Source organism: Tupaia chinensis, unplaced genomic scaffold, assembly GCF_000334495.1.
Source record: "Tupaia chinensis unplaced genomic scaffold, TupChi_1.0 Scaffold000622_1, whole genome shotgun sequence".
Taxonomy (NCBI): Eukaryota; Metazoa; Chordata; class Mammalia; order Scandentia; family Tupaiidae; genus Tupaia; species Tupaia belangeri.
In genome coordinates, this window is record NW_006160142.1 from 330,992 (window position 1) to 342,737 (window position 11,746).

Here is an 11,746-nt window from a genome sequence, read left to right on the forward strand (position 1 = left end):
GAAAGTGAGAAATCACCCCCCAGGGGAGATGGCCACACCACAATCCCTTCTCCTCCATTCTCCTCTCAGGATCTTGGGCATGCATGCACACGCACCTGGCGTGAGTTTAAGCCACCGGGTCTGGGACTCGAACCACAGTCGACTACATGGGAGTCTAGTGACATAGCCATTATGCTAACTCTTGGTCCCTGTGTCCAAAAATCTTGAGAGGCAAATGGAGAAGAGATTATGGTATGGCCATTCCCCCTGGAAGGTGCTTTCTCACTTTCCCTTTCCCTCTCACTCACTCTAGTGAGCATGTGCACCTTATAGCAAAGTAAAAAAAAAAAAAAAGGAAAGAAAAGAAAGAAAATTGCTTTGCTTTCGTGTGTGTGATGATAATTGACCTATATAACAGCTCAGTGAAGAAAACTTGATGATCACCACTGAGCTTAGTTCTTTTTCTCCATTCTAGAGAATGTGGTGAACACTTAATAATCCATTTTTCAATAAAAAACAGGACATTTAAAATGAATTCCTGCTTCAGAAGCATATTTATAATACAAAATATAGAATAGCATTTCCCAAAATATGTTTGTGAACATACAAGAGAGTCTTCAAAAAGTTCACAGAAAATATGCGTTAGGAAAAAAATTTTGCTTGAGTTTCAAAATCTTTTGCGCCTAAAGGAACTTGTACTTTAATTCAATTTTCCATAAACTTTTTGATGTTTTTCTTCTATGTCCTGTATAACAAACCAAGAAAAAAAACAAAAGTTGAGGAGTGCATACACAAATTAATGCTAAATGAAAGCGCCGAGAAATCCTGCAATAAAGAAATTAGTAGAACTCACTCTAGTTTTTCCCAGTTCATTGACTATGAAATGTCTGTGTGGGTAGGTGTATGTAGAATATCTGTCAATACCTTGTAGAATAGTATTCTGATGAGCATTCTTTGGAAAGTGCCGACTTACTCTATTACATAATTCTAAGTTGTTGCAGCATCAGCAGTCTGCTTCTTGGGTCTGATGAATTACAGGGTGACATATATACTTACATCTGCTTCTAAACTTGTTTTTCCTTCTTATCCTCAAGGTTAGCAGATATAAGAATAACGCCTCCACCTATTTCCCACAATATCTTAAAGTGGTGACATTTGCTGATGCTTTTGTTTAAAAGTATTTTTTAAACTTATTTATTCATTCATTTATTTTAATTTGACCAGAGAGAGGAAAAATGAGAAGGCAAGCCACCAGGTCCGGGACTTGAACTATGGTTGGCCATGTGGGAATGTCCAGTGCCTTAACTACCATGCCACCTGCTGGCCCCTAAAAGTATTTTAAAAATAATATACATATATATTTCTTTTAAAGAAATATTTTATTTAACTTTACTATTATTATTATTTTCCATTTTGATCAGAAAGAGACAGAGAGAGAGAGAGGGAAAGTTAGAAAGCAGGCCCCCAGGTCCAGGACTCGAACTGTTGTCAGCCATGTGGGAGTCCAGGAACTTTAGCCACCATACCACCTACCAGCCCTGAAAATATACATTTTTTTTTAAATCTCAGAAATTAGAACATAACAAATAGGTGGTTCAGTTGAGAATTTGCCTTGCACATGGACAAGATTTTATACTTTCTAATTTCTAATAGCATTTCTTTTAAGAGAGAGATTTTTGCTATAGGGATTGTGCACCTGCTGGAGAGACAGAGAGACAGAAAGCAAGAAATCACCCCCCATGGGGGATGGCCATGGCACAATCCTTCCGGTCTCCTCTTGGGATCTTAGGCATGCACACACATGCGCTGGGTGTGGGTTTAAGCCGCTAGGTCCAGGACTCGAATTGCAGTTGACTAAGTGGGAGTCCAGTGACATAGCCATTATGCCATCTGCTAGTCCCTCTAATAACATTTAAAAATGTACAGCTTGTTTGAATCTTGGCTGTAATTAATGCCATTCTGAGTTTCTATTCATTTACTCCTACTAAATATAGTGTGATTGGGGCCAGCAGGTGGTGAGGTGGTTAAAACACTGGACTCTCACATGGTTGACCATGGTTTGAGTCTTGGATCCGGTACCTTGAAACTTACACCAGGTACCTGTGCATGTGTGCCCCAAATCCCGAGAGAATAAAGAAGAAGGGATTGTGGCATGGTCATCCCTCCTGAGGGGGAGGAGGGGTGATTTCTCACTTTTCCTGTCACTGTTCCTCTCTTTTTCTTCCTCTCTCCAGTGAGTGTATGTGCCTTATGGCAAAAACCTTTTCTCCAGTGTGTATATATATACACATATATATATATATGTATATGTGTGTATATATATATATATATGATAGAGTGATTACATAAGATATCATTAACACCAATTGAATCTTATAGTAATGGAGTTTTTCTATATTTTGGCCCATCTGTTTAGAGGTCTACATGTTTGGGTCCAGTGATCTTTTTCTATTGATAATACGGATGACAGGTAGATGCTGCCTGTGCAGCCCTGCAGCACCGAAGGACTTACTCTCCCAGTGGCTGGAATCGCTTGGCTGGAGAGCGCCGGGTCAGCCTGTGTCCCATCGTGGGTAGCTGCAGGATATAAAGACCCCATTGCCTCAGCTGCAGTATTCTTTGGGACCATCCCAGCGTCAGCTCTCCGTGGCATTGCGAAGCATTTATTATGGACTAACTGCTGCCTCTGCCCCTTCGCTTCTTTCTTTGCCTTCTTTTCCCCACCAGGGTTGGCCCCAGCAACACTCTGCCCACAAATCTCCCTCTCATGTAACCTGACAAATGACAGTAGGTATATAAGGACATCAGGTGCACACAGAGGCTTCATTTCTGTTTTTCTATTCATTGGATGTACCACTTTCAGAACACTTTAGTGGACAGCTCAAAATTACGTAACAAAGTATCTTTTTCTTTAATAATGGCATTTCGGTTGATCTGCACCTGGTGGCAGTTTCCCTATTGTCTTATGTTTCATAAGTTTCCACTGAGCAGCTTCAAAGCACTAGTATTGCTCCAGATGCGGGGCACCGCAGTAAGCAAGGGACGGGCGCTGTCCTCAGGAAGCTGTTGTACTTGGGGGGGGTTGGGCAAAAACCAACTGGTTAACAATGTCATTTCAACTTTAGTCCCTACTTTTCACTTTCTGCAGTTTCAGTTACCCATGGTCCACCGTGGTCCAAAAATATTAAATAGAAAATTCCAGAAAGAAACCATCTAAAATAAGTTTTGAATTACTGAAAGCATGGTGACATCTTGTGCCATTCCATGCTGTCCCACTTTAGGTCCCAGAACGTGAGCCATCCCTTTGCCCAGCATATCCACACTATATCACGCGCCGTTTAGTCACTTAGTAGCTATCTTGGTTATCAGACTGGAAAACATAGTATGTTTAGCCTTTGGTGCTATCCACAGTTTCAGGCGTCTACTGGAGATCTTGAAACATATCCCTTGCAGATAAGGGGGAACTGCTATAGTGACAAATTCAAGATAGAGAGTGATGAATGGATTTTCTCTCTTTCTCTTTCTTTCTTGTTGTAGAGTGTTTGCACTCAAAGGAGAGAGATAGGAAGAGAAGGAAAGTGAGAAAGCACCCTCAGGGGTTTGGGCATGCCACAGTCCCTTCTCTTCTCTCCTCCCAGGACTTTGGGTACACATGCACCTGGCATGTTTCTCAAGCCTATAGGTCCAGAACTTGAACTACACAGTTGGCCATGTGGGGTACTGTGCAGTTGTGGGGCACCTTAACCTCCATGCCATCTCTGGCCCAATGAATGGCTTCTTTACGGTAACCAGGAAGGCCTCGTGAGAAGGTGACATTTGAGCTGAGACAAAAACGATGAAGGGCATATATCGGTGGTTTGGCCCAGCTGGTTTACTAGTTTGGACACTAGTTTCTTTAAGTTAGATGATTTTGGATGTGTAATAAATTTTAGGTGGGCCAATGACTGGATATATGGTACTTGGGGGATAATTGATTTCATGTCTAGCAAGTTTCGTGAATGTCTTATGAATATATATGTATATTCTGTGTACATTTTATGAAAACTATGTTGACTTTGAGGAGAGTTCCTTTCTTTTCGAGATTCACCCTGGAGGAAGTTATCTGGAAGGCTTTGTCTTCCAGAGGAGAGCAGAGTGCCTCACTGTGTGCTAGCTTGGGAGGGTGGGAGGGCTGTGTCTGTGTGCAAAGGATGAGGTGGCTTCTGTCCTTGCCTCATGCATATGATAGGACTGGGGAGGTGTTGGTACTGTGTTACATTTATTAATGCTGCCTGTATTTTGGTTTCATGTAACAGGTTGAAATAGAGAAGAAGTGGATTAAAATCGATGGAGAAGACCCAGATAAAGCTGGAGATTGTGTACCTCAATAGAAGTAACAAGAGTAAATGACAGCCACTCAGTTTTCTTTTTTCTTCTTCCTTTTTTTTTTGTTTTGGAGAGATTTAGGCCTATAGGGCATGTGCACTCGCCAGAAAGACAGAGAGACAGAGAGACAGAAAGCAAGAAATCACCCCCCAGAGGGGATGGCCATGCCGCAATCCCTTCTCCATTCTCCTCTCGGGATCTTGGGCATGCACATGCACACGTAACCGGGGTGAGTTTAAGCCACCAGGTCTGGGACTCAAACCCTGGTCAACTACATGGGAGTTCAGCAACATAGCCATTACACTTACTGCTGGTCCCTTTTTTTTTTTTTCACCCAGTTTTCAAATATGTAATTCACAGAAACCACACAAAGTTCTGCTACTCTATAGTAGTAATGACTTCTGAATAGTGGGCTTAGGACAGATTCAATGGCTATGTTTTGGAAAGTTTAGACTTTAAACCGAACAGTCTGTGTTCTGTGTTTTTTGTCCTAGGGATTTGATCTAAAATGTGTCTATAATTTGTGTAATGTTTTGGTTCCTGTTGAAACTCAGTCACTGTTATTTGATGTGTGACCCAGCAGCCAGTTTAGCTAAAGGCTTTTTGATTTTTGATTACTCAGTGGCTGATTGTTTTGCACTCTGGATTACCTAGGTGACATATTTATTATCCTTTAGTCCCATCTCTTCTTGCTGTGTTAGCACCTGTACCAGAGGGTGAGGCAATCAATGGAGACATAAACCAAAATACTTAATTTTCCCTTTTGCTTGTCTCTGAAATGTGGGTAGGTGTAGAATGATGTCGAAACCGCAGGCCGAAGTGGAGATTTGGAAGTATCTGTGGTTTTGAATGATTTATCTTCATGTTTTCTGGCCACATTGGCTGTATTTGGTAACTGCCTTTCCCCCACTGTATTATCATTTTCAAAATGTGTTTGTATTCTGGTGTGTGCTGCAAAGAAGCTGTTTCTGATATGCACATTTTAGTATGAGTCACTAAGACATATTGCCTTTTGCTTGGCAGGATTTCTTTCAAAATGGGGCATCTAAATATTGGACACTAGTTAAAATATTTATATTTGTTAAAGATGAATTTTTAGTGTTTATAAATACTGTTTTTCCACAACTACAGACTTTAAGAATGTATTTTGATAAGGCATTATTCATAATTAAAACACACCTCTCGATTAGAAGTCTAAATCATATTATAATGATTTTATGCTGTTTTATGCTAATTCTGCATAATTAATTTTTCTTTAGAAGATGAGCAAAGTGAAAGGCACTAGATTATTTTACCTGCATTTCTAAGAAGTGATATTTCTATTCTTTTTTTTTGGAGAGGTTTTTGCTATAGGGCACGTGTGCTCGCCAGGCAGAGACAGACAGACAGACAGAAAGCGAGAAATCACCCACCCAGGGGGGATGGCCATGCTGCAATCCCTTCTCCTCCATTCTCCTCTTGGTTTCTTGGGCACACACGCACATGCGCCCGGCGTGAGTTTTAAGCCACCAGGTCTGGGACTCAAACTGTGGTCGACTACATGGGAGTCCAGCGACATAGCCATTACGCTAACTGCTAGTCCTGATATTTCCATTCTTTAAAGTCAGGGAAATGATTATAGTAGTTTGATTTTTAGTAAAAAACCAGTGGCATTAGTACTTATAATTCTGTTTATAATTTTCTTTCAGTATTTACAGTGAAAGGTCAGGATTTTAAAATTTATGAAATCTACATCCTAAGTATTTTTTAGTTTGAAAAACAAACTCCTCTGTGTATTACCACTTCTTCAATTTATGTAGAATCTTAAATATGATTAGGATGTATTTTTCTCTATTTACTAGATTTGTTTTAAGTCCAACTGATATAATGTTCTTCCAAACAACATTTATCTGTTGGCCTACTGAGTTTACTTCATATATTTTATTTAATATTGCAATTCATTCATTTTAATATGTTAAAAAACAGATTAAAACAAGCATTTATGATGGTCTGTATCAATCAGCAGGTTTTATTGCTTTTCATTATTTTACTGTAAAGACAAAGAATGCAAAACTTGACGGTTAAAATGAATTAGTATTGCTCTTTTTAACTTCACTTGATGCATTGCATAAAATATCATGTGCTCAAGACTCTCTGTTGATGTATAGAAGGGCAAATCTGTGTGCATATGTCATTTTAAAAAATTCCACTGTCTTTTCTTCTCATCTGGCATGGGCACCCTCTGGAGTGACTTCAATCTGTTCAGAACAAACATGGAGGCGGCTGATTTTGACACTGCACCATAATCCCAGGGAAGTTAGCTAGCTTAATTACTGCCATTCCTTTCTAAGTGTGTTTTATGGCATCCTGCTGATAAAGAACTCACAATCTGATTCAAATGAACTTAATAAATATTTACACCTCAAAATAAATTTAGCAAAGGGTCCAATTAATCACCACTCTGCTACAGAGGCTGACTAGTATCGGTGAGTGCCTCAGAGCTGGGGTCATTTACTTACAAACAACCCAGCCTTCAGGAGCATCGCTCATGATTCTGTGTTGAGATATAAAATAGAAAGGAAAGACACAAGTCCGAATTGAGTTTCTGTGGCAATGCAAAGGTTGATAGCATTAGTAGCAGGGTGCTACTGTATAATTGTTAATTTGCAGAGCCATTCGGACCTTAAATATTCATTACTTAGTGTTAAATTAACATGCTGTGTAGGGAGAAGAGGCTTTTTAATATAATTCTTCTGACCTCAGAATGGCAGGAGGTCAAATGGGACCATAGAGCTCTGAGTGAAGAATCAGGTAGGGTTCACTTAGTCTTACAAATTAAGAAGTAGAATCTCCTTTGCCAGAAAGTAAAAACTCCTTACTTTTAAGAGAGGAAAGAGAGGAAGGAAAGAAATAAAAGAGAAAAAACTCCTTTCTAGCCTCTTAAGTTAGAATACTTTTTTTTGAGTTTGACCTTTTTGGAGTCAGTCATTTGATTGACACAATGGCAGACCTCCATGGAGTTGACCAGTCTGTGACTAGCTGTTCTGCTCTAATTGTTCTGGTCTGGTTACCTTACCAGTCATATTAACTATGTAATGAATTCATGAGTTGATCATTCCATGGTCAATTGTGCAGATCTGAATTTAAAGCTATTTCTTTTTTTCTTTTTTTTTTTTTTTTGTGGAAATCATGGCAGTTTATCCATTAAAAAAAAAAAAAGTCTGAAAAAGGATACTTTCCAGCACATAGGAAAATAAAGGCTGCCATTTTTGGCCTGGAGTATATATTAGATAGTTCTGAGATTTTAGTTCCCTTCATTCTGGAATTTTGCTTATGATACAGCCCTTTTTCTTATAAATTCAGTTAGAAGGCTTTTATTAACAATGGCTATTATAATGTTTTACTCAAAATATGATTTTATGTCCTATCAATAAAAATACAAACCAGATTGAGCCTTAATAATCGTGTAGCAAAATATATTGTAGATTGCATATTGATTTTTCTAAAATTAAAGATGTATTTCAAATGATTCTTGCTGTGCTATGGACTTAACATCTTCTTTTGCAAAGCCTAGGGCTTTTGTTTTTTTCTTCATAAGGTATGAAATCAATTTCAATAACTTTAAACAATTGACTCTCTGTCAGGCATATACACAGTTATGCTATTAAGGAGTCAGTGAACATGACATCTTGACATTTCCTGGAAAAAATGACACCATCAAACTAAAGTTGATGATGATATAAAGGATGATTTTAAATATAGGGTATAATCATGACTTTAAAAAATATGAAATGAGAATGTGCACAAAATTTTATTTCACTCATAAACTAATGAGGGAACTGGTAAGATGTTATAACTGGTTCCCAGGAAAGTAGGAGCAGAAACATGTATAGGAGCTAAGGAATTCTGAAGGGAATTTGCAAATAGATGCAAAATGGGTCTAATCTACAGGACAATTATCTATAATTCCTCCTACCCTAATGCAATGAACTTACATTTCTATGGACAAGGATCACATACATTATTATTAGTTTTCTGCAACTTACAGAGTTGTAAAATACGATAACTCCAAGACTATGAAAAATGTTGATATAACTGGATAAATGAACTAGATAGAATTTTTTTTTGAGAGGTTTTTGCTACAGAGCATGTGTGTTTGCCAGAGACAGAGAGACAGAGAGACAGAAAGCGAGAAATCACCCCCCAGGGGGGATGGCCATGCCACAATCCCTTCTCCTCCAGGGATCATGGGCACGCATGCACATGCGCCTGGCCACCGGGTCCAAGGCTCGAACCGCGGTCGACTACATGAGAGTCCAGCAACATAGCCATTACGCTAACCGCTAGTCCCATAGATAGAATTTTTATTATTCAAATTCTTCCACTTTTTTTCCCCTAATAATAGAACAAACTTTATCCACAGGAGAATTCTGTGATTTTCAAACTTTGACAACTTGTATAGTAACATAGAAATAATGTGCACTTGACTGAAGTTTCTAAAGTTTATGTGATTGTACACAGAATATATTTTAGATAAGGTGTGTGGGATGGGAGGAGCATGAAAGATATGCAGGTAAATCTGTGCTAATGAAAAAATAACCTCTGGAGACCAGCAGGTGGCGTGGTGGTTAAGGCACTAGAAACTCCCACATGGCCAACCATGGTTTGAGTCCCGGACCTGGTGGTTGCTTTCTCACTTTCTCTCTCTCTCTCGGTCTCTGTGTCTCTCTCTGGTCAAATTAAAATAAGTGAATGAGTAAATAAATTTAAATAAAGAATTCTAAAAAAAACCCCCCAACCTCTACACCCATTTCTATGGAAATTTGCCTTGTGTTGCAATTACATTTTTATTTAAGGTTTATATTTGAAAACTGCATCTACATTTCATAGAATCGAGATCTTCAAGCACTGCTTTAGCCACAGCTGACATTAACAAGGCTTGACTCTAGCTTTTTGCAAACAGGTAAAGTATTAAGTGGCTTAAACTAAACTGTATTTGTAGCAATATTTAAAATTTTTTTTTTTTAAATTTTGCCAAAGGGCATGTGTGCTTGCTGGAGACTGAGAGGGAAAGTAAGAAAGCACCTCCATAGCAGATGATCATTCCATAATCATTTCTCCATTTCTCTAATTTTAGGATATATATATATTTTGCTTTAAGGTTTACGGGCTCAGAGAGACAGAGAAGGAAGTTGAGAAATCACTCTCCAGAGGGCATGGCCACTCTGCAGTCCCAACTCCATTCTCGTCTCATGATTTTGGGCACACATGCATCCCTGGCATGTTTTTCAAGCCACAAGTCTGGGACTTGAACCACACCATTGACATGTCGGATCCAGCTGCCTTAACCACCATGTCATGGGCTGGCCCTGTAACAATGTTCTTTAAATTCCCATCAACCACTTCTTTCCTATTTTGTCTCTACTCTCTGTCTCTTTTGTATAGACACAGGTGATTTTGATATTATCTCTCTTAGACTCGCCCCACTGGCTGCACTACTCCATGCCAAGGACGTTTGTGGCCTTACCCAGGGCCTTAAAGCATAGGGCGGTGTGTATTCCATTGAACCACATGCAATTGCTTTACCATTATTGACAGCAGTTTCATGGGGCTCGACCTAATTACTTGCATATTTCCCTGGGTTATATAAAGCAAGGATTTTTCTTGTTATAAGTGTATTTATAAGTTCCTGCTTGGAACTGGCATAAAAATATAAATTTGACTTGATTACTTTTTAAGGCAAAACAGAACTTCTGTTCAGAAAGCAAATAGTTGAGCTACAAAAAATGCTGTAGATAAAAGCTGCAGGTACTATTGTGCCTTTAAACTCATAAAAAGGGAAAAGGAAAACTGATTAGATTGATTGCCCCAGGTTTTCTGAGATTAAAGTTCACGTCTACAAGAAGTGAAATGAAGAAAAGCGAAGGTGAGGAAAGGCAAGTCATCAGTACACTTTGAGGCTTGCTGTTTCCCCCTCACGTAGCTGCACCAGCACAGACTTCCAATCCTCAGGGGGAAGGGTGGCATATTTTAACATGTGTTGACATTTTCTGAAGTAAACCCCTTTTGTACTACCCAGAATTGGTGTTAATGCCACGGAAAAACATTTGTAGTACACTCTTAAAACAGAAGAGGGCGCTCACAGGTAAGCTGCTGCCACTCAGTGTCAGAAGCAGCAGCATTTGAATCTGGTGGTATTTATATTATGATTAATAAAAGATTTTGGGAGCATTTAAAAAAGCATTTCAAAGCATTGTGAGTCCAGTAGAGTATGATTAAAATTAATGCAGTAGACAAACACTTGGAAGTTTTCTTAATGTCTTGTCTAAAAATGCTGTTGAATATGATTTTACACATCCCAAAGATTTAAATACTATGCTTATCTTTGAACACTTCAAGCTATTAAAGAGACAGAAAAATAGTGCCTTCCCTTTTTACAGATTTCAAACATTTTTTTTGGGGGGGGAAGTTTTTGCTATAGGGCACTTGCACTCTCCAGAAAGACAGAGACAGAGAGACAGAAAGTGAGAAATTACCCCGCTGGGGGGATGGCCATGCCACAATTCCTTCTCCTCCATTTTCCTCTTGGGTTTTTGGGCTCGCACGCACATGTGCCCGGTGTGAGTTTAAGCCACTGGGTCCGGGACTCGAATCATAGTAGACTATGTGGGAGTCCAGCGACATAGCCATTATGCCAACTGCTGGTCCCAATTTCAAACAAATTTTTAAAAAATTAGACCTAGTGGCTTGTAGGTGGCATGATGGTTAAAGCTGCTGGATTCCCACATGGCCAACTGTGATTTGGGTCCTGGACCTGGTGGCTTGCTTTCTCATTTTTCCTCTCTCTTTCTGGTCTCCCTCTGATCAAACTGGAAAGTAATAATAAATAAATAAATTAAAAGTTAAATAAAATACTTTAAAAAAAATTAGACTTTACATAAGCTCTAAATCTTCCTCCCCCCTCTTGTAATTTGCAGAGGGCATGTGTGCTGTCTGGAGAGAGTGAGAGACAGGGAGAGGGGAAGCAGGAAAGCACTCTCCTATGGGGCATCGTCACACTGCCATCCCTTTTCCATTTCTATCTCCCTTCAAGATTTTGGCCATGCATGTACACGCATGTCTGGTATGTTTCTCAAGTTACCAGATCTGGGACTCCAACTGTGCAGTTGGCCGTGTAGGATCCAGCCACCTTAACCACCACTCCACCTAGCTGTCTCCAATCTTTGTACTTTAAAAGATTTATACAATATTATAATTAATTCATCTTGTTTTGGCATGTTTCAAGTTCAGTGTGGACTACAAAAAAAATCCCATGATTATATTCGTAGGTTTGTATATAAGTACAAGCAAATAAATGCTTGTAGAATATCCCATCGCCTTGGTTCACTTATAAGCCTTTGCCCTGTTTCAGTCCTCAGAAAGC

General features: G+C 39.2%; 1 protein-coding gene across 3 annotated transcripts in view; it reads left to right on the top strand.

Annotated features, from left to right (window-relative positions):
* The window catches only part of STON1 (stonin 1), a 133,237-nt gene that overhangs the window by 48,819 nt on the left and 72,672 nt on the right, over positions 1 to 11,746 (top strand). For 2 of the 3 annotated variants that reach the window (XM_006159001.2, XM_006159000.3), the window contains exon 4: positions 4,275 to 4,440. The exons of the other annotated variant lie outside the window; for it this stretch is intronic. In XM_006159001.2, coding sequence (XP_006159063.1) covers positions 4,275 to 4,349 — 75 coding nt within the window. In that variant the 3' untranslated portion in view covers positions 4,350 to 4,440. Of the gene's footprint in view, positions 1 to 4,274; positions 4,441 to 11,746 lie in introns of those variants that run through there. 3 annotated transcript variants of the gene reach the window in all.